This window comes from Ciconia boyciana, chromosome 10, assembly GCF_034638445.1.
Source record: "Ciconia boyciana chromosome 10, ASM3463844v1, whole genome shotgun sequence".
Lineage (NCBI taxonomy): Eukaryota > Metazoa > Chordata > Aves > Ciconiiformes > Ciconiidae > Ciconia > Ciconia boyciana.
In genome coordinates this window covers 9,204,132-9,227,499 of record NC_132943.1, presented here as the reverse complement: position 1 = coordinate 9,227,499, position 23,368 = coordinate 9,204,132, and the positions used below count along the sequence as shown (strand labels likewise).

At 34.3% G+C, this 23,368-nt stretch overlaps 1 protein-coding gene across 10 annotated transcripts in view; it reads left to right on the top strand.

Annotated features, from left to right (window-relative positions):
• Nucleotides 1–23,062, top strand: part of SLC35F5 (solute carrier family 35 member F5) — a 38,750-nt gene extending 15,688 nt beyond the window's left edge. For 7 of the 10 annotated variants that reach the window (XM_072874248.1, XM_072874242.1, XM_072874240.1 and 4 more), the window contains 10 exons: nucleotides 212–402; nucleotides 2,045–2,126; nucleotides 2,938–3,025; nucleotides 3,607–3,671; nucleotides 4,054–4,158; nucleotides 4,632–4,791; nucleotides 8,277–8,367; nucleotides 13,283–13,437; nucleotides 13,910–13,998; nucleotides 14,955–23,062. In XM_072874248.1, coding sequence (XP_072730349.1) covers nucleotides 212–402; nucleotides 2,045–2,126; nucleotides 2,938–3,025; nucleotides 3,607–3,671; nucleotides 4,054–4,158; nucleotides 4,632–4,791; nucleotides 8,277–8,367; nucleotides 13,283–13,437; nucleotides 13,910–13,991 — 1,019 coding nt within the window. In that variant the 3' untranslated portion in view covers nucleotides 13,992–13,998; nucleotides 14,955–23,062. The remainder of the gene's footprint in view (nucleotides 1–211; nucleotides 403–2,044; nucleotides 2,127–2,937; nucleotides 3,026–3,606; nucleotides 3,672–4,053; nucleotides 4,159–4,631; nucleotides 4,792–8,276; nucleotides 8,368–13,282; nucleotides 13,438–13,909; nucleotides 13,999–14,954) is intronic. The other 3 variants (XR_012044292.1, XM_072874246.1, XM_072874247.1) reach the window with 3 other exon arrangements.
• Nucleotides 23,063–23,368: the final 306 nt, after the last annotated feature.

Sequence of the window (23,368 nt, the reverse complement as noted above, 5' to 3'; positions counted from 1 at the left end):
TGGCCTATCAAATAGCAAAATACTAGTTTAATAAATAAAAATAATGGCATGTCTTCTATTTGGATAAAAACCTGTTATTATTTGTGAAGTATTGTAATCAATGACATATTATAACATCATAGTTTTATTTGCATATTGTGTTGGCTTGAAAAGTTTAATGATAATATGAAGCCTTTTTTTTATCTTCCCCCCCCCCCCCTCTTTTCTTAAGCTCCCAAAAAGCCTCGTGTAAGGTTCAGTAATATTATGGAGATTCGACAACTCCCATCGAGCCATGCATTGGAAGCAAAGTTGTCTCGTATGTCATATCCAACGGTTAAGGAGCAGGAATCAATATTAAAAACTGTAGGAAAACTCACTGCAACCCAAGTAGCAAAAATTAGCTTTTTCTTTTGCTTTGTGGTATGTGCTCCATTCTTTCAGAAAACTTAAGTATAGATGCAATTAAAACTTGTATAATAATAGTGAAACAGTATTGCGATGACTTGTATTCTTTATGCCTCATTTTATAAATACACCATAAAAAGTAAAACCTTCCTCATGTGCTGGACATGAAAGTGCAACTTTTTAAAGGGAGGGTGATAAAAAGAGATCCTGGATGTGTAGTTAACTGTAAGGTCAGTTGTAAGATATGCCATGCTTTTGTGCCATGTTGTCCAGTGTTGGGTATGTTTGGTCAGCAAAATCTGGGATTACGTGCATAGAGGCTTTTAACAGCTGCAGTGAGACTGCATGAAATGGGTAAATGTGGCTATGGCTTCTTTCTGGGACATCAGAGAAAGAGTACTGTCTTGTGCCTCACTGTGGCATTGTGCCATCCAGAAGTATGAAGAGAAGATAGTTAATTGTCCTTCATCTCCATTGAGGGCTGCAAGATTTACTTATGAATCCGTTGGTTGCTGGTGTTTCTGCACCATGCCTCAGTTCTCTCTCTCGCTAGAGTTAATGGTGGCAGGATTTTTGAGAGACAGTAAAAATGTAGAGAGCAGATCAGTGATAGCTTGTCTACAAGTAGCTTCACTGATACTGCCGAATAGGTTATATGTAATGTGGACCCACCACAGCTTTTCCTCAGGAAGCTGTGCTCTTAAATGTTTAAAATAATAATAATATTATTAATACTGTTGATGCATAGACCAGAAAATGGTGATGTGATCTTCTGTGTATACATAAAGGATGTGCACACAGCAGCAAGAGAATAATAAGCCACTCTAATGATTTTGGATGGATGAAATAGCTTTTTTAAAAATTATTTAAAATTCTGTGTGTCTGAGTGTATTTCCATATATATACATATGCATATTTTCTAGGGTAGAGTTCTTATGTTCAAAATAAATCCTGTTGATGCTATTCATGGATGCTGCTACTACTGGCATGTGTGTGTATTTCTTCTTGGACAGTATAAGTATTTCCACCTAAGACTTCAGAGAATGGTAACTTCCCTGAGAACATATCTGAGATCTCATTAATGAGATCTCAATCAAGAAATGATAAAACACTTGCCGTTTTTTATACTTACGAAGGAATTCACAGACATGAATCCTTCAAAAATATTTTTGAGGTATTGAATGTAAGAGATGCTTGTTTTTTAGGGTGGAGATGTGTGCCTGGTTTAAGTACTCTAAAAAACCTTATTAGGCTGACTGATGTCCCATGTATCTCTGAAATTTCTTTGCAGCCCTTGTGCATCATCTTGAAGCACTTGCAAAATGAGTAAAAAGTACCTTAAGTTACTATAGAATAGCTATTATAATTTCATTTTAATGATTTAATTATGTTTCAGTTCTGAAGTATGTTACTTCATTATTAAACACGTAGTTGAATGTGGTTGGTTTGGGCCAGTTCTAATTTTGCCTTTATCTTCTAATGTACCTGCCACTTTAATAGAAGTTAGAAATCTATTTGAGGTAAAAGTCTTGTTCTGATTTAATTTTTGGACAAATAGTTAGGTTTTTTTCTTTAAGTAGGATTTTATTGCACTGATAAACTTCAACTCTGCTGTTGCTATCCATATAATCGCAAAATTATTTTTCTTTTCCCCCAGTGGTTCTTGGCAAATTTCTCTTACCAAGAAGCTCTGTCAGATACCCAAGTTGCCATAGTTAATATCTTGTCTTCAACCTCTGGTAAGTTTTATTTACACCATCAGATGTGCATTATAAGGCTATTTATAAAATAAAAATATTTTTGGTTACAATGGGCTTGTGTAATGATTTACCTGTGGTTTTGGGGGAATTGTAGGGCTTAAAGTTATTGAATATGTGCATTTAAAAATTTCATTATGTAATTGCAGGGGTTTAAGCTATCTTCATGATTCCCCTGCTTTTTGCTTTTCAAGTTTGTGTGTGTGTACTTCTGCAGTTATGTCTGTGTACTGAGAGATATATTGGGAGTGTAATAGGTTTGAAGGAGAGGTGGTATAACTTTTTATCAAAATAGATACAATTCAGAGTGAATTATTCTTGCTAGTTATTGTTTTTTTAAAAAAATGGTTTTAGGGGTAAAGAACTTAAACCACCTAAATATTAAGCATATCACTTGCTTTACAGGTTTTGTGAAAGGCTCTAATATGAGCTTTAAAGTATTTAAATTATGTGACAGTCCATGTTTTGAGGAGTAACTTTTGTTGTTTTATAAAATCAGTTTTAAAAGCACAATTATGTGACATCCCCCCCCCCCCCCCCCCCCGACTTTTCAGGCTTACTGCAGTTTATTTTGTTAGTATGGCTAGCCTTTCTCAAAGTTGAGCATGTATTTACTCATCTGAGGATTCACATCACAAGGTTTTATTTTCATAATAGCTCCAATTAAAATTATGGTTGCTAAGATCAAGAAGTTAAAACAAGTATGTGAAATATAAAGAAGAAAATGTGCAGTTTTCTGAACAAACTAGTAGCAAAAATTGGTTGTATAAACTCTTCTTAATTTCTCTTGCAGGGCTTTTTACTTTAATCTTAGCTGCAGTCTTTCCCAGTAACAGTGGAGACAGGTTTACCCTGTCCAAATTATTAGCTGTTATTTTAAGGTAAGATAATGGGATGGAACATTTGACCAAAAACTCCCTGATACAGTGAGAGGATAACTATACCTACTATACCTATGGTATCTGTGACAATATGATAACGCTTCACTTTTTAAAAAATCCTTGTTTCACAGATAAATTGAGCAAGTGAATTAAGTCTTTTTAAATACTTCTCATCATGAACAGTTACCAAATCTCATGCCCCTATAGGAAATTAGATTAATCAAGTTTCTTTTGGAAATATGTGAACTTATTTTCTTGTTGTTTGATTATGGTTTCTCTATTTTTGTGTAAATGGTGAAAAAGGAAGAGGCTTGACATTCAGTGTTGTCAGCCTGTTTCACTAAATGCCTGGTGCGTTGTTCAGGGAAGTTAAAAGTGAGGGTTTTTTGGTTTGTTTGTTTTTAGCTTAGGATCAGGCCTTAGCAATAGAGAACTCCTGGCTTTGCCAGAAGTGTGTTTTGGTTAACTAAAAATACCTAAACATAGAACTCTATTTTGATATTTTTCTCCCCCTTTTTTTCTGTCTTCGTAAAAAAGTTCTTGGGTTTAAGTAGTATTTTGCGTTTCTTCTGTTTTGCTAGCATTGGTGGTGTGGTACTTGTCAACCTTTCTGGATCTGAGAAATCTGCTGGAAAAGATACAATAGGTATTTACTTTTTTTTTTTTAATCCTAGAGTATGCAGTGATGAGTACCATCTTTTGACAATGCTCAGCAGGTCATATAGCAAACTCTATATTTCTTACTTGTGTAACATTTCACAATCTCGCTTTTTAGTTTCAACTTCTGAAACTGGACATTTATGATGATTATTTTTCCCTCTATGTATATAGCTTAATTGGGAAAGTATTTACATTTTCGAGCTTTCTGCATTTTCCCATACTTTTCATATAGTAATGGATTCTGTAATAAATTGTTTATCTCCGACAGTTTTACAATAGGTGTATGTTTAGGAGAGTTGATTTGAGTGTGCATAACATGTTTGGCATGTCTTGAGTGGGTGTGTTTTTTTTTTTTTCCATCTTTATAGGTTCCCTTTGGTCTCTTGTAGGAGCAATGCTGTATGCTGTATACATAGTAATGATAAAAAGGAAAGTAGATAGAGAGGATAAACTTGACATACCAATGTTCTTTGGTAAGACTGAAAATAACTCTATTGAAAGTTCTAATACAGTGTGTGATTAAGTTGTTTGCTTTCAGGCACTGAACTGTATATGAGTGGTAAAGGGGCTCAGAAAAGCCAAGGAAGTAGAGAAAGCCTATTGCTCCCGTGGTTACGAGTACTTTAGAGACTGGTTGTGTGAATTGTTTCTTGTTTAGAGTCTTAACAATGAAATAACACTACCTGTAGGAATGCAGCCAGCCCCTTTGGACTCAATGGAAATTTTTTTTTTTCTTTTTAAATTTCAAACCTGTAAATATTTGATGTAATTGTTGTTTGTGAATTTCAAGTAAAGTTTCTTATATTCCTTTACTTTGAAAGATTTAAAATATTGCTTTGTTGCTGCTTTTATGTATGCATGTGGTCAAAATAGCAGAGTTTGCTGAGAATTTAGTTATGTTGAAGGATATTTATTGTGATTTACTTAATATTGTTTTTATATTCAGGTTTTGTAGGGCTGTTTAATCTGTTGCTGCTGTGGCCAGGGTTTTTCCTGCTTCACTATACTGGGTTTGAAGCATTTGAGTTTCCCAATAAACTGATATGGATGTGCATTGTCATTAATGGCCTTATTGGAACAGTTCTGTCAGAGTTCCTCTGGCTGTGGTATGTACTACATGCTTTGTATATATTTCACATGAATTGTCTTACCTGTGTTCTCAAACATTGAGATGTCAGATTGCCTGGGTAGGGGTTTTTTTGCCTGTCCCCCCCCACCCCCTTTTTTTTGCTTTTTTTCTGTCCATATATGCAGTTTGAGTTGGAGGATGTCATCCATCATGTCACAACGTCCTGTTTAAGAGCAACAGCTAACTTTAAAAAGCAGGTGTTGTGGTCTTGTAGTATTTATTAAGATACTGTGTGCTTAGCTCATTCTAGAATTAGCTTTTTGAGACAAAAAGACTGTGGTATAGAGTTGCAGTAGTAATAGGAGAGCATGAATTTCTGTTGTAACAGTTCTTCAGTTTCCAAGGCCTTGTGCATGTTGGATATATATGAGTCAGAATCTAGTATTCTATAGTTGATTATGTTTGTTTAAATCTTCAAAGACTTAATGAGCTAAATCTCATTAGAATGCATTAAGCATGAAGATATGGCAATTCATAAATTAGCCTAGCTTTTGTTTAATTTAATTATATGACAGTCTGGATAGGTCGGCAACAGAGGATTGAACGTGAGACTTCTAGATGAATGGCTCAAAAACTGTAGCAGACTTAAACCTTTGCATAGCTGTTAGGAGGATGATGTTATTAGACAACTGTTTGGTAAGTGAGGGTTCCCAGCTTGAGAGAACTGAGTTTCTTCTGAGCCAACATTAGGTTAAAATAGGGGTGTAACAGAAAATTCTGCAAGTTGAAAAGTCCTGTTTTATTTTGGAAGCACTGAGGAGGAGCTTCCAAAAAGAGACATGCTTCCAATGCCATACAGTTGTTCAGTGAACCATGTCAGTTTCAGTGCTACATTTTGAAGAGATGTGGCAGTCTATGAGCTTTTGCCTGAGAACCCTTGGCGTTCAGCCTCTCAGCTCTGTGGTAGAGAGACTAGAAAACCTCATGGGATAGCTACTCTGAAACAGAGACATCTGTAATCCTAGGATCCTAAGTTCGCAACAGTACTACAACAAAAAATCTAGGTGGAGTTGTGTGAAAACATTTTTTTTTTTTTTTGGTGGTTGTTTGTTTTCAGATCAAGTTTAAAGTTATTTAGGAAATTTAATCATGACATTTTTTGTTTATTGGCAACCTCTTACACCAGGCCTAGTTATAAATGCATTGTAGTATATGTTCCTTTGTAATTTAATTCATTTATTGATGGAATATTTTTGTGATGTTAATGCCATCCTGTAAGATTAGACTACAGTTCAGTATCAGTTGGGAACAAGGTTAAGTGCAGTTTCAATACTGAATGAATTTCATATGATAATGATAATCCAGTCAATTAAAGAGCTATTTTTATTTCCAGTTCCTTTTCCCTAGAATTTTGGACTAGGACTAATTTCAGAGTTTGTGCTGACATCATCCTTTTACCTGTCCAGTGTGCCACTACTGGTCCTCTACTCTTTCTTTGGAAGTAAATATTATTTAACCTATTTGTTTACTCCACCCAACCACATAATGCCAACTGAATAATGTAGTGGTAGATGTGACTCTTTAATTAAATCTTCTTTCCTTTTTTTTTTTTTTTTTTTTTAACCTGCTGATAAGTTTTCATTGGATTCTGTACCGTTTATTCATTTACAGTGTTCTCATGGACAGGTTGGTTCTAATTCAGAATTAGTCAGTGCAGAGATACAGAAGTATTCTCTTATGGTATAAAAGGGGATTTAGAATAGGGAGGAAGTTTGCAAAAATGCAGAGTATCTAAAATGCTTTGTTTCCTTTCTGTTCCTTTCTCATCTGTGTACATTTTTCTTTGTTTTAAAGACACAGAACAACGCAAAGCAATTACAAATATCCAAACTGGTCATTTTTGCTTGGCTGAAAGTCAGTCATATGGGAAGACCTAATGGCTTGGTTTGGGAGTACTCTTCTAGTTTAATTAGAGAAATACATGCATGAAGTCATGTTCTAGAAAATGTTTTCCAAATGTGTGTTCAAATCTTTGTGTTTAAAAGGTGTTAACAAACTTCTGTGAGATGAATTAAGATAGCATTTTCTTCAGTGAATCACATTTCATAAATATAGTTTCAGTGATGCTGCATCAGTTTTTACAGTAACCAGAATAAAGATTGACTAGGTTAAAAAAATTTTTTTCAGAATTCTAACAAAATTCTAACAAAATTCAAAATTTTCAGAATTCTAACAAAAATTGCAACTACAAGATTTTCCTTGTTTAAAATTAGTTGTGTGCAGAACTGATTGCAGTTCCGCAAAAAAAGCATAGCTGGTACTGTTTTCAGTACTTGCCAAGGATGAGAATTGCCTTATCTTAATAAATAAATAAATTCTGGATGCCTTTGAAATACGAGGCTGACTCAGTAGTGGGTGTTACTGATTTGGATTGGGTAGAGACCCCCTTGTATTTATTTTCTTCATATGGTAGAATAGGCTATTTCATAGAGGACTATTTGCTAACAAGCCTCACTATGCTCGGTAACTTTTGATTTGGTCAATCATAAAATGGAAATTGCAGGTTTTTATATTGGATGTTATGCCCTTCACTTGGTATCAAAATGGCTCAGGCTAGTCAAGTTTTATTTATAGAGCCTTAGGTTTATATCAAAATGCCAAAGATCTCAGGAGCTCACGTGTTCTCTTAGGTCTATCCTACGTATACTTTGAGGTTCTATTATTATTATTTTTTAAAAACTTCATTCAGTAAATCAATCATTTGCAAACTAAATGTGACTTGCAAAGGAATTTGGGAAAAAGGGTCAGTTTTCTGTGGCTGTAAATGAGTACTGCTCTGATGTATGCATGTAGTTTTGTTGTTCTGTCATTTAAATAAATTGTAATGGCTTTTTGTGACTCAGTGATTTAGAAAAGTCTAACGACTTTGTTCCTGCTTAGGATATATGATGAGACCACTTGTAGAATGCAGAGAAGTCTTACTGAGACTCCGAAGAGTGATTTCAAGGGTGCATTTTAGAGTTAGATTTAAAAAGCGCAATCTGTTAATTTAAGAATTTGTCCATTTGTAAAAAAATATTTCTCTTTATGGGTAGGATTTCTAGACATCAGTAACCTTTCTTTTTTAATTAACCAGACTGGGGCAAAACAGATTTAATTGCTGTAAGCTGGTATTAAACTATTTCAAAATGGAAACAAAATGCAGATTTTTCTAGGTAAAGTCACTACATGTGAAGTAGTGAATTTTCCATCATCTCAAAATGTTTGTATGGAAATTAAACCTCACTCCAGAAGACACAAATAGTCTAGTTAAGAATTTTATACAGTTTTACAGATTTGTGACGGAGTGTGGGTATCTCAATTTTTGATCTTTAAAACAAACAAGGACTAGCAGTTAAGCTTGATCAAATGTCTTCTGCAGTTTGATGTATTACTTTAGTTGTCTTTTAACTTTTAAATAAGATATTATTATTATTAGTTATAATAATTTATTATTTTTTATTATTTTTTATTATCTTTTAGGGGCTGCTTTCTTACCTCATCACTGATAGGCACACTTGCGCTAAGCCTTACAATACCTCTGTCCATAATAGCTGACATGTGCATGCAAAAGGTAAGTTTTGAGCATTATTAACAGAATTTCTTTGAATTAAATGGCAGTGGTATTTTTAACGATGTATACAATGAACAGTATTTTCCTTCTGTTGCTTGTTAATAACTGTTGGACTGCATTGTAATGAATACTTTCTTGATATTGACAGTTACAGTAATTTTGCACTTGCAAGCATGCACTTGCACACTTAAATATATTTGATTAAGATGCAGCTTGTGTGAAAAGTACCCAAAGTCATCAGCAACACCTGGCCAAATGCTTTTTCTTGAACAAGCACTTTTCAGAGTTAAACAACAACTGCAAGTACAGCACACCTTAAATTAATACCTTTACAGTTATAGAATTGTTCTAGACTGCCTATCTTGAAAATACTCAATTAGTGACAAAACCAAAAATCTGCAGGTTTACCACAAAGGAATGTAGCAGCTACAAGGCTTAATTAGATTCATGTGGATGTTAGGCTTCCATTTAATTGTCTTCCTTTAAGTTAGTCTAGTTTCACTGGTATTGAGGTAATAGCTGTGGAAAAACTCTGCATGTAAAGAAAGAAAAGAATCTGATAATATGAGTTTGAATAGAAGCTATATGAAGTTAGTTTATATGACTCTTCAAGCTGTATAGATACTTTTCATGCTGGTAGGGTAGAATTTTCAGTTTTAAATACTTCATTATGTATGAATGTCAACTCTAACTTTGAATATTTGAATTTAATATTTAATCACTGGCAAGGAATATAAAATTCTTAATTTCATGTGAATAATTATTATTTAGCATATACTGCAAGCATGCAGTTATTGGTTTTTTTGGGTTGTTTTGTGGTTTTGTTTTTTTTTTCTTTAAATCAAGGTCACGTAACTGTTTGTGTTTCCTGAAGGCAGGATCATTTGTTTCTGTTCTTTATTTTGGATTTAAATAATCCCTACTGCTAAAATTTTATTTTGAAAGTTAAACCACCTGTTTAACTCTTTGAAATAGCTTTCATAATTTTATAATGCATCTGTTGTTAAAGCAAGCTTAATTTTTTTTACAGTGATAATGGCCTTTTTTGGCAGGGCATCCCCACATAGTCCATTATTGCTATGCCTTTTGACACTCTCAGTGTAGACACAGATGTATTTCTCACTGGGCTAAAGTGTAAGCATTTCCCATCACATGCCTGTGTGCATTTTGACTGTTGGTGACACCTGTATTTCATTGATGTTAGATGTGCATATAGGCTTGTGGTATGGAGAGGCTGCAGGAGTTTTTTAGAAAGCAGGGAGTAAAATTATGTGCCAGGTAATGTGTTTTCTGGGCTGAAAATAGTGAATTAGTCAGCATTTGAGCACCTTGGCCTAAATACAGTTTGTTACTGAAATACAAGAAGTTCTTTACTGACATGATAAAATTTTTTGTGTGAATTAGGAAGCAGTTTAGTCATGTGATAGTTTAGCTGAAAATGAAATCAATAAAAATGGGCAAAAATGACCAAACTTAGAACTAACTATACAATACTACTTCTGAAATTTTGAATAGACTGGTCGTCTTGCTCTGGCAGCTGCTGCTTGCTTACACTGCTTTGATGTTCTTTTGAGTCTTGTAGCAAATGCAGTTATGCTTAGTTTGTAAGCTCTGTATAAATAGAAGTGTGAAAGTATGAGAAAAGAAAAATTCTGACTATGCCTGGAACGTAGCGTAAATGGAGTAATGGCTTCGCTGAAGTAAGTGGGGTTGTGGGTCGTGCATTATCTGTGGTGATTCAATTTATGACTTGTTTTCAGTCATTACATTTGAATTTTTTCTTTTGAGGTTTGTACTTGATTGTACAAGACTGACTTATGTACAATAAATTAGTCAAGTCTTGTACTTAGAATGTTTCCTGCCAAAAAGAAGCTTCACTGCTCAGTGTTTTCACAAGCAAAGTGTAAATTCTAATGAGAACCTGTTGACTTCTGAAATTTTCTGGCAGGCATGTAAAAATGGGGAAAAAAATCCACACAACTTGTATTTCACTTTCACTTAATGCCATGTGGATTTTGGAAAACAAAGCGGAAAAATAAAAGGATAAAAATAAAAAAAGGAAAGTCAAATTGGAAAATAAAAGGAGAGTCAGACCCTGAATAAATACTTGTGTAACGAACATGTGAGATACAGTATGTTTCATATTAGTCTTAGCTGAATATTGCCGCATGGAAATACAGCAAAACCTTGCAGTGATTCCAACAATAATAAAGCATTCATTGGTAAGATAACTGTATTTGTGTTGCTGTTAACGTATCTGCAATATACACTGGGACATAAATTGTAATAGGACAGTAAATAACTAATGACAGCTATTAAGGAAACAAGGAAAAAAAAATCGGTAGACTTTTCCCCCAAAAATTCACTTTAGTGAGGTGGAATTAGGTTTATATGTGAGCTAATGCTGGTAGCAAAAAATAAGAATTTTGTATGTTACATGTGTGCATCTATACCTACTTACATATATACGTGTGTGTGTGCAAATACATTTTTGGAGAGGTTTGTATATATATAGTTACACATATCGATATATGAAAAGCTTAGGTTGGCTTTTGAAGTGATTCGTCTAAACTTTCTTCTGGAATACATTGAGAAATAGAATCTGCTTTTCTAACTCTCAGTAAACAACTTCATCTCTAGGCTATTTAACCTGAGTAAACACAGAGTACCAATCTTTTAAAATTAATTTATTTTTCATGTACTCAGGCAATATCGAGGTATTTGAAATAGCCAAAACATCTTTAAGGCTCTGTTGGATGACTTTCAGTTGATGTTGGTAACACAAGGGCAGGTTACATTTTTAACTCATTTTTATCGCTTATCACTGTTAGAGTTGATGATTTTTATGAATTTGGTATTTACACACAAACAAGCCCCACAGATGTAGCTAACTATCAACCTAACTTCCTGTACACCTTGTATTTGCTCTTTTCCTATTTCTTGTCTTAAATCTTCACCTTCCTGTGTTGTCTCAGTTTGTGCTGGCAACGTCTTTCATGATCTGAATCTTCATGCCTCTTCCATTTCATCCACCGTTCTTTTCATCTGCCATCACTTGGTTCCTTCTGGAGTTTGTGGTCCATGTACTTGCTACCTTCTGTGCCTTTTAATTTTTCTTTCTCTGAAAAGGCTGCTTTGTCTTCCTCTGGGCAAATACAGAGCCTGACTGTTTTTAGGCAGCTGGCCATTGAGTGATGCCTCTTACATCTTGCCATATGCGGGAGAGTAATCAGGGAGGGGTTGGGGGTTCATTTGCTTATTTTTTTTGTTCCTTTTCTGATTCATATATGCCTTCTACATTACTGCTCTTCATTCTTCCCCTGGCTGTTATGTACTTGCTGTCCAAATTTCTACTTTCCCATCTCTTTGGTGCTTTTAGCTTGTGGCTGCTTCTTGTATGTTTGAGGGTATGTAAACTCTTACCACCTTCTGATACTGAACTGTTCAGCACGAGGACATCAGGGGGCCATTTAAGACTTGTCTTTGTAAAGTAAATGTCCTACCATATCTTCTCTTGCTGTTGGAGGTAAATCCTTTGTCTCTTACTTTTTTGAAAAAGAAATTGATAGTATTAGAAGCACAAATGAGTGACCCTAATTAAAGGCAAACTCCTGTAGACTTTGAGGTTGTTTGTACATGTGTATTTGTGCAAGTATGTCTCTGTCATACAAACATCAAAATATCCTAAGCCAAGCCCTATGCTCACTGAAGTCTCACAGGCTAATAGAAATTTAAGCTTCCAACTTCAAGCTTTCCAGTTAGTGCCTCTGGCCAGTCTTGTCTTTACACCACATTTCAGTTTTCTTAAAAGGAACCTATGTAAGAACGCCACTGACGTGGCTAATAATGTAAAGATGAAACTATGAATATATGCAGTCTTCATATGACTGTCAAGTGGTATGGTAATTACACAATATGCGTAATTACTAACTTTTTGGGTCTTTATTATTCTGTAATAATCTGACATAAATCTGAATCTTAAGAAATTACAACCAAATTTTCAACAACTATTTACATATTCCTTTTGATGACTTATGTGTTTATGAATTTGTTAGAAATCAGTAAGGATAACATAAGTCTCTAACAATTGCAGTTTATTAGCTTTTTGAGAGTGAACATCAGTGCTAGGTATCAAAACTACCTTTTTTCTCCAAAGTCTTCACCTTTGGAAATTTTCCCCACGAGGGGGAGCCGTGCTCATGGTTCATGGCGCTGTTAGCCTGAACGGCCTTTCGGAGACTAGTTCTTGTTCTTGCGCCCTTGATTTCTCTAACCTTCTATAATTTCAAGTTTTAAACAGTCTCAGATGATCATCACTTCTGAGTGTAGTAGTAGACAGGTACGAGTAGTAGTATAGATACAAGTTGAATTTAGTTTAAATTGGGCAAATAATGTGCCCTGCCTTTTTTAAAATGAAAAATAAAATTACTGTAAATTTCCAGTAGTATAGTCTTTCTATGTGCGTTGATTTCATCAGTTACCATTCAGTGACAGTGTATTCATAGTGAATAAACAGGTGCACAGGTCTTTCAGGTGAGATCTCTTATTCAAGATTTTTGAAATGTGTAGGGGACTTTCTCATTGGTACCAGTCAGACAGCTAAACCCTAAATAAGAGACTATTGGGAAATAGCAGTCTTCATCCACCACAGCACAAACAGTATGTTCCATTGTAAAGAACGGATCGGTCAGGAAATGTTATTCATTTATTAGAAGTAGCAGTGGTTATAGAAATTGTACCAAATAACTTTTGAAAAGTATTTGTAATATTTCACCCAATTTAAAAGAACTGAAACTTTATCTCAAACTTGTAATAATAAAATAGACAAATAGACAGTATGCCAATTTAAAAAAATTATTATTTTTATTTATTTATTTTTTACTCTGAGTGAATGATGTTTGTGTTTTAATTCCAGGTGCAGTTTTCCTGGTTATTTTTTGCAGGGGCAGTACCTGTATTTTTTTCTTTTTTCATTGCAACTCTCTTATGTCACTATAACAACTGGGATCCAGTGATGGTGGGAATCAGAAGAATTTTTGCCTTTATTTGTAGAAAACACCGAATTCAGAGGTAGGCAGTCACAAAGTATAATGCTATCTCTTCTTTAGCCTTTCCAATGTCCTATACTCTTTTATAAGCCACAGTATTCATACTGTATTTATTTTCATCTGATTTTATATTCGGGTGTATTCAGGGGTAATAATTTCTTAACAGTAGTAGTTGCCAATCCATTTATTAACCTATGTAATGCTCAGAAAATGGAAAGATGTGAAGTCTGTTTACCTTTTAAAAGAAGTTTCCTAGTGGCTGTTACAGTTTTCTTTTTTTTTTTTTCTTTAATGCCTCTATGATAGCTCCTGTACGCAGAACATGCAGTGAAAATTGTGCAAGCTTGAGTATATTTTATGAAGTTAAGGGGTCTTCGTATGTTTTTAATGGCTGCAGTTCAAACCACTAGCATATGTAGTACGTATGTTGGCTTCATAACAACCAATTTAATATTACTGTGTAACTTTAAATAAATAAATTTGGTTTTTTTAAGAATGCCGGAAGAAAGTGAGCAGTGTGAAAGTCTCATTCCTATGCATAGTGTTTCACAAGATGGAGACAGTTGCTGTTCATAGACAAAAGGTATGCTTAATAAACTTCAAACAGTAACAGAGAAAGGTGAGGATTGGTTTTGATGATGGCATTTGTGTTATATAAGCACACATTTTTACAGAGTATACAGTTAATCTTGTTCTGTATTTACGGATAGAGTTTTGAAGGGTATCTTCAAAATTATTATTATTCGTTACCAAGCATTATTCTCACCTTGATACAGTTCTTGGTCAATGGTTTTGAAATGTAAAGTAGTTTTTTACTTAAGAGTATTACAACGCTCATCAAAAATTGGACATGAGTCAATAAACCAGAAGAGATATACAACTTCTTGGTATGGATGATGTGTGTGGAAGAGAACTGAAGTAATTATTTCACTCTTTTTTAATGCTGTTGAGATCTTAGTTTGGGCTACTGCAGTTCATGGAAAACATTGACCGTTTAAGGAAGTTTAGAGGACATGACCAGACTTTATCATTATGGGTCTAGAAAATGGGAAGGAATCCTTGTGTTTGTGGTTGACAGGAATTAAGTTGTTAAATTGCATTAAATATTAGGGAAAATATTTCTCATTATAAGGATAGGGAAACTAGAGTAGAATAGCTAGGGAGTTTGCAAAATATCCTTCTCCAAGAGGAGGTTATGCAGACCTCTAACAGGAGCATTACATGGTTTGTTGATATTGTCTTGGAGCATAAAGATAGACATAGTTTAGGACCGTCTTAGCCTTATGCTTCAGGGCTTTAGTTTTCAAATAATGCATGCAGAATTACATGATGAGAAGTATATTTTTATTTTCCAATGTTGCTTAAATCTAATAATGAAATTAAAAATATCCTAACCAAAACAGTAATTGTGTTGTCTTAAGCTTAAAACAAGCAAGTTATTTCCTTTATTAATAAGATGGAAACAAATACATATAGCAATTCCTTTTTGGTAATCTTTAGTCAAGTAGCCCTGATAATTTTCTTTTTTTTTCTTCTTAGTTTAAAAATGGAACGATGCCCAGCGAAGAGACAATCTTCTGGAAAAGTCCCTAAGGAATCATGTTTCAGTGCCTATTCTGAATTTGTAGTAAAAATAAGAAGTTTCAGTTCTTTTGAAACTCTAAACTTTTCCTCTTTCTTGCTTTCATCTGGTTTTATAAATGAACAAATTTACTACATGCCTATCACCATAGGGAGTCTTAGACCATCTGAGCAACCAACCTGCCTTATAACACTGAGCTGGTGAAGTTACTTGACAAAATCAAGAAAACGAATGCTGTTAAGTGATTTATTTCTTTTTTTAACTCACAATTTTGTTAAATGCTGGACAATATTATTTTTAAAAAATACTTTCAAATGAGTTATGTAAATAAGTTTGCAGGCCATCAAGTCTTACAGGCTTTCAGATGAAAAGCTAAATAGATATGTTACCTGTAGTAGGTACAAATTAACTTTTTTATGTTGTATAAACTATTTGCATATTAATAGAAGAAAATAGAAAAATAATTTATTAAGTGCATTCTTATAATTATTGAGGCAGGATCTTTGTACGGTCCTGGAACACTACATATATAGTCTTACGCCATTTTGAGAAACCTTGTAATGGCAATGGGTGCCGATGTTTAAAAATCTTTTGTTACCTAACAATCTGGAATGTTCAAAATTTTACAGAATGGTAAAATATTTCTAATTACAGTACATTTGGGTGTACATTCTCAAAATCAATGTTTGTTTTAAACAGACTGACTCTGTAACCCATTCTTATTCCCAATTATCTCACATGGAAAACTAAATTTGAAAATTTTCACATGTATAGCTGCCAACTTATGAAAGAGATCAAATTAATTGTGAAAGTTTTCAGTCAATGGATTGGCACTACAGTAATCTGCTAAACAATCTGAAAGATAAAGGTGTTTGCATTGATTTTTTTTTCCCAGTTACATTAATAAATTTATTCTAAAATTGATCATTTTTTTAATAACTTGTATGTTCCTTCCACTGCAGTGCTTCTGTCCTATTTGATTCTGAAAAGTTATGAATAATTACATTCAAGAATATTTGAAATTAGTCAGTGCCGTTTTCCAACTTCTGGCCTATAAGACACTTGCATTAAAGTTAATTTTGGATTTTGATGGATTTTATTTTTTTATAAAGAATGTAGGATGGATTTTCAGCCAACAATATTCTCTTCCACATAACAAGATATTAATAATGTAGGGTACTTCTACTATCCTTCCACATAAATATAGAAGGATGACATAACACAAATGCCTTTTCATGTTTTGACACTCAGTAATGATCCTTCCAAAAGAAATTTTGATAGCTTGGTGATACAACTATTAGACAAGAGGGAATGCAGGAAACCAACATGCTTAGCTATACATTTAGAAGGATTGATTAGCCACTATCTAGAATTTAATGTAAAAATCTGTAAGTACAGGAGGAAAAAAAAAAAAAGAACCTGGGAGCTGTTCTGGTCAAATATTGCACCTTTATCAAAATTTTCCTTCCAGTTTTTAATATTGGATTACACTACAAGTTTCAGTGATCTGAGGCATCTCTTTAAAATGAGATAGTAAATCCTTCTTTGGACACCTGAAATAAGAATTTTAAAAAACAAACAAACAAAAAACCCACAACAAAATCACAAACCCAGAACAAACAAAAAAAGTGTATTAAATTTATGGGCATTTTGAGAAACTCCACATTTCAATTCCCAAACCCCACAAGTAGAGGGGTTGAAAATGCAGTACGTAGACCTAATTTTACATTTGACTTTGGTAGAATTTTCAGGGATTTTTTGGTAAGTGGAGTTTCCTTAGTTGTTTGGGGGTGTTTTAAGGATTTTTTTTTTTTTCTTCTAAATTATGAAAAATTAGAGGATGTTAGCTTCAACTTTTTTCCAAGAAATAATGTTAAGGCCTACTGGCAATAAAAAGTTAATGTCTGTTTTCAATTAATGATATGTTTCAATGAGATCATACCAAATATATAATACCAGGCATTAACTACAAATTTGAATCTGTTGGGACTTGTGGCATCGGCAAACTAAGCCTGGGAAGACTGAGTTTGCTTTCGGATGGGCAATTACAGTATTTTTAGCAAAATATTATAATACTGTCTTTTGAAATTGGTTGTACTGATAGAATTGGAGCTGTAATGTATAATGGGCAATTGCTGTTCATATTTGTCCCTATGTTCATGGCTTAAAGTGAAAGATCATCATACTCTCCCACGTATATGACTTTTGTTAACTTGCATTATTCGTTAGTTTGAGAGGTTAACAAAATAAGTACTGGGAGAATATTCTTCTGTCTCAGACCCCAAGAATGTTGAAGAATGTTTTGTTCAGTAAATTCAAAGTTAGGGCCTTCCCGCTGTTTTTGTTTTTAACAAAAATGTGATAATCTTTTTCTTCTTTTTTTTTTTTAAAGATATTAAATATTTTAATCTCATGGCACTAGGTAGCTTGAGCAGTCTTTTTGCATTAAATTACAGTTCTTTAAAGAATACAAACGAAGCAAACTGTCCTTCCTGAAAGGATTTTTAAACAGTGGTGCCCCTGTAGTTACAAGAAATGTGTTACAGTTTTAATTACGGAAGCTATGACATGTAACATTGCTCCTGCATTTAATAGAATGTGATGAGGTTTTTTCTATAAAATCTTGTGGGTTTTAGTACAATAATATTTTATAAATATAATGTCTAATTTGAAATGTAAATTGCGTAGCGCTCTAATGGGTGCTTGGTAAATGCACAAGAGATTTAGCTTTGATTCTCAGGTACCTCTGATGTAATGGAGACATGCTGGGTTTTTCTTCCTCATGACACAACTGGAATGTGAAGGAGCTCTCTCGAAAATGCTTTACCCTCTGTGTGCTAGCGTAAATTGTCATTGCTCTTACTGTTTCAATTTGGGAATGTCTTTATTATGACTTATTTCTTGTAGGAAGCACACTTTAAACAAATAATGAATTTTTATCTCAAGCATTTCTTTGGATGTCATTAGATGCTTAAGGAACCGTGATTTCCCATGCCTACAAAATGGAAAGTGAATACTACATGTGTTGCTCTGTCAAACAGTTGAACTAATTCCTGTAATCCTGTGAGAACCAACAACTTCTTCCCGTGTGCAACTGGGGTTTTGGAGCTGTTTGGTTTTTATATATGGAGGAAATGATGATAACTTGCCAAATGCCATGTAGCATGCCTTTGCTTTTAGGGTTTTAGTGAGTCTTGCATAGTTTGATGTACTGTGTACTGCACTCCAGAACAAGGGGAAAAAAAGGATTTCAGTTTTTCTGGTTACTTTCTGTTAGCTTTCAGTCATGCCGAAAAGGTGTTCACTACGAGGGGCTGCTGTAGATGTAATACTCATTCAGCAAAGGAGTGAAATGCATGCAACATCAGTACTCAGCAATTACTTAGAAAGTATGGGGCACATGAATGCTGCTGAAGACACTGAGGGCCCGATGTTTCTGTTGCACAGTGTGCACTGCATCTTGCTTGTTGGCTTTTTGCCTGTGGAAATCCATGTGGGGGAGTGGGGGCTGTAGTATGTGACTGATTTGGCTTGTCATGGAGTTGGGCTAGAGTGGACTGCACACTGAAACTCAGAAGCAGGGAGGCTAAGGTGCTGTGTCGTTACCTCACTGTAGTGTTGCAAATGCTAAAGTATTTTGCAGAAATACAGTGTTAAGCAGTGGTATTCTTCGAATGACAAACCACGGTGCTGCATGCGATACTTGACTTGTATGGCTGGTATGCTGATGTATGTATGACCTGTATGCCGGTATATGCATTGCATACCTCCTTGTAACGTACTAGCAAAAATGGGAAAGCCTGCAAATTACTTTTCTTGGTGTGTGCTGCTGTAATGTCATTCTCTTTCATGATCCCCATTGTGCCTAGGTACTGCTATTCACAACTATGATTGCTTTAAATAAGGTGCTAAAACAATTTCTTTGTAATACTTGGTTCCATCTGTCTGTTGATCTGTTGAACATTATCATTCCTATTCCTTACTAAAAGATCCTCCTATCTTAGGAAATTAAGTTACTGAGCTAAACTAAGTTATCAGAGGAGGGGGAAAACTAGTTCAGTTTTAGACATAGGGTGAGTTTATGGACACACTTTCAAGTTTCATATGAAAATAGGGCTCGGTAAGGCTGAGTTTGTGTTTGTAAATGAAGTTAAGAAGTGGCATACTCAAAGAAGCAGAAACTAATGTTAATATCAGTGTTGAGTTATATGGCTAACTGTAGGATGGTACTTTTAATCAGTTTTCTTTATTTGGGATAAGTTTTGAGTTAGTTACCGTTTCTGTTATGACTGTCGTATGTAGCATCTGTAATTGAATAGTTATAACTGCAGTAGCATTTAAGTGTTGGTTCATAAACAGTTGTTATGCATGATTTTTTTTCCTATCTAATCCAGATTTGCATTAATGCTGTATTTTGTTTTACATGGTTATTGCATAGCATGATTTCTCAGGGAAATACGGGTGATACCATGCGTTGTGAGAGGTGATAACTAATTCTTGCTTTTAAAATTGTTACAAACATTTTCAGGTTTCACTGAAACATTTCACATCCCATAACTTTCGTGTTGCACTTCCTTAGGCTTATCAGGTAAATCATGATGAGGATGTTAACAGCGTTTAAAGGTGTCAATAAAATATACGCTGCCCAACACTTCGTTACTTTTTGGACAAACATCCATTCTAAACTGATGCTGCAATTTGTGTGTGATTTTCTACTTTATTGTACTATGCACCATATAAATTAATAGTTACACTGCTGATTTTGAAGCTGTGCTTATGGCATGACCATGACATTAACTTCCAGGGTTAGACAATGCTGTAGTAATACATAATCTGATTCTGGGGTAGAGTACCAGTATAAATCTTCAAACATAAATATATTCATTTATATAATTAAATTTTTGCAAAGTCTGCTCACTTTGGGGATTTTTCTTTGTTTTTCCAGTGAAGTTACTTTGGCTAGACTGGGATTTCATCTAAAGCCCACCAGAGTCATAGACAGCATTAATAAGGTAAAACTTTATTGAAAAGAAACTCTGCAGTCAGGTTGACCTTTATGCTTTTGCAGTATTTCTGTCTGCAGCATACGTTTGGAGGGGTTTGCTTTAAGACTTCAGTAACATAAATTTGAGGGATTTTAGTGCTGGTAAAAATGGTAAAGATACTACTGTAACTGGTCACAAAAAATATTTCCCTATAGCCAGCATGCAGCTTAATTACTTAGAAGGCGAATTTGTCGTGCTACATGACTTTTCTTTAAAATCAGCAGTATAAGAAATGTTAACCACTTCACTTAGTTGTATACTTCTAGGAGAAGTTTTTGTCGATAGTGAGAATATGTGATCATAGTCATCATAGCCTTGAGGATCAACTTCCTCTTGATGATTTCTGATTTGACATTTCCATTTACATTCACTTTGCAAAGAATGCAACAGGGCATTTCCTCTCTAGGTAAAGCTACTTTAGCTGTATTTTGACTGCCCTACTTCTCTGTAATTTTAGCAATCTAACATAAAACATAAATCTAACATATAAATGTGACTCTGGTTAGTGATCTGTGTTCTCACTGTCCTCTGAGGTAAAGTATTGCATCGTGACATCTGGTATTAGTAGGTAACCAGACTTTTTCTGGAATGCCTACTGTGATGTGGAATGCATGCAGAACTTCATCTGGTTTTCACTTCCTACTTTTTTAAAAGCAGAAGAAAGCTTTTCTCTGAGGATTTTTGTAGAAAGCAGCTGTTTAGTTTTACAAATGCAGAGTTCTTTAATTGCATCTCGGTTTATAAAGTTGCACCCAATGTTCTTTTTATTTTTTAATGAACTTTTGACTGTTTTGTCAGGGAAGGTGCATAGATTTTGTATATGTTCTACAGAAGAAATGTGACTCCACACTGGAATGGCCTCAGAAATAATAGTTCAGGGATGTTTCTGTAGTTCTTCACATACGTTCCTGAAGTTTTTCCACAGGTGTGTTTTTTTTTTTTTTTTTTTTTTAAACCCAACCAAACAAAAAACCACATTTATCAAGCTAGGGGGAAGTAGCCATTTAGCATAGAACTAATTTTATAATATGCAAATTACTGTGTTTTCATTAGATATATCTTTCAATAGATTACTGATGTTGCCAGCCCACATGTCTTTTCTTTCTTGCCTGTGTTATAGGTGATGCTTCTCTTCTATGTAAATCTGACCTTTTGCATGCCAATTAAACTAGTTCCTCTACCAGAATGAGTAATTTCTAAAACATTTTTAGAATCTTCTTCTTTTTCCTCTAGCTAGGGGAACAGCCAGGGCTTTCCAGCCAAACAGTATTGCTTTCCTACTGGAGGAGAAAAAAAAAACAAAAACAAAAAACCAAAAATGTTAATTGAGGATAAAGAATCTTACCGGGCAGCATGTGGGATCAGCTGTAAAATCATCAGGGTCATTTCTTACAGAGCACAATTACATATAGGAAGTGCTTAGCCAATAGTGTACTGGATTGGTCTCTCTCTGGTTGATCTTGATTTAATATAGAATGTAGATATTTTAAATAATCATTTCATATTGAAGCTGAATGCTTAAATTAAGCCCTGTGGTTGTAAAAAAAAAAAAATATATATATATATTTGGAGAAAGAGTGCACATGCTGAGGAGTTTATTCTCTGTATTTTGGGGTTTTTAGGGTTTTTTTGTGAAGTGTTAGAAAGTCCCATGTACAATCCAGTTACAAATGAGTGCTCTATCAATTGAAAATCATAAGAGGCTGTTTACGCAAAGCTATATTGAAAGCTTAGCCAGTTGTTCCAGTTGACATTATCTGAATGGAATTAGAGAAGTGTAATGAGTATGCAATACAACTTCAGCATTGTACAGCTGAAGGGGTCCTTGTAATGATGTAAAATTTGTTCTCTTTGGAATGGGTATTAGTAAAACAAAATTGTTTATGAAATTTCTTCTTAGTTGTTTATACAGATTGATTTGTAAAACTTCTAAAGCTTTTGTGCATTAAAAGATGCACAAAACCAATAGTAGTGTTGATGATCTTTTTGGCATTACATTTTGTACTAAGTTTCAGTGGATTCTGAATAACAGTTTTAAAGCAGAAGCTGCTTTAACTGAAGAACTTTCAACTGAAGAAAACTTTTGTTTGCATGAAGTCTGTACAGTTTGCTGATAATTTGGATGTTGTGAGAGCACAGCTAGTTCCAGGTATATATTGTCTACGAAACATCTTTATGCATAATCTTTTAACCATTTTCCTTTGTGAGACCAGAACCTGAATTGCTGATGCATATTGCATTTGCACTTAAATACCTGATTTCAGAGTGCGTTAAACCTTGATCTATTTTTGATAAAACTGAAATGTTGCAGTTTTATCTAATTTCCATTTAATTATAAGTATATTCATGCAGAGAAAAACATATATCATGGCTTGATGCAGTGATTTTAAGCCAAGAAAACAGCAGGATGGCAGTAGCAAATCTGAAATGAAGATGCATGTCTCTTCAGAAATTCTGGCTTCTGGTTTCTTCCCTCCCTCTTTTTTACCAAATTGGTGTCTCCATTATTCCAGAATTACACAGGTGAAGCAAGGACCAGAACTTTTACCTGTTGTTTTTTAAAAGTGAACATTTGCTTTTTCCTGGAGTGTCTTTGCCCTGTCACTTCATTTGGGGGGGTGGGCGGTGTCAGTTAAATGAGAAATAGAGAGTAAGTATTTTTAATTAAAATCAGATTTAAGCTATTAAGTATTTTGAAATTCTCTATATTAATAGAGATCTAATGAATGGAAATTAAAGGCCTATATTGCAAGTATTGAACAGTGCTTATATATTTTTAACAAAATCAGTATATATATGAATATTTGAAACATGCGTAAAGGTGCAAATTGGAAGATTGTTCTTGTGTTGATAGGTTTATAAATTGAAATTCTTAATATCCAATACCAAAACCCTATAAAAGGGCTAATGAAAAGAAAATGTAATGTATTCTGATAAACAGCCTGTGTAATACAGTCAATGGGTGTGATGTTTTGTTCTGTATTATATTTATTATATGTAAGTAAACAATAAAGATTATAAATCTTATTTTCTTAACAGGAATTAGTATTTGGTTGGGGTTAATGCTTAATGTATTTTATACCATCAGTTAAGAAAAAATGAATGGTCGCTAAGGGTAGGCTGTCTCGGGAGAATAGCATAGTGGTAAAAAAGTCTTGAGTTGACCCACTTAATTCCCCTCTTCCACCCTTAAAAATGAGTCTCAGGATGTCTCATTTTACCTGAAGTCAGCTAGGATGCCAGAAGGCTATAACTTGGTCTCAGATTGGTCTGGTAATTTAAGTAGTAAAATACCAATTTGTAATTCATTTTCATGGCTGCAGGTG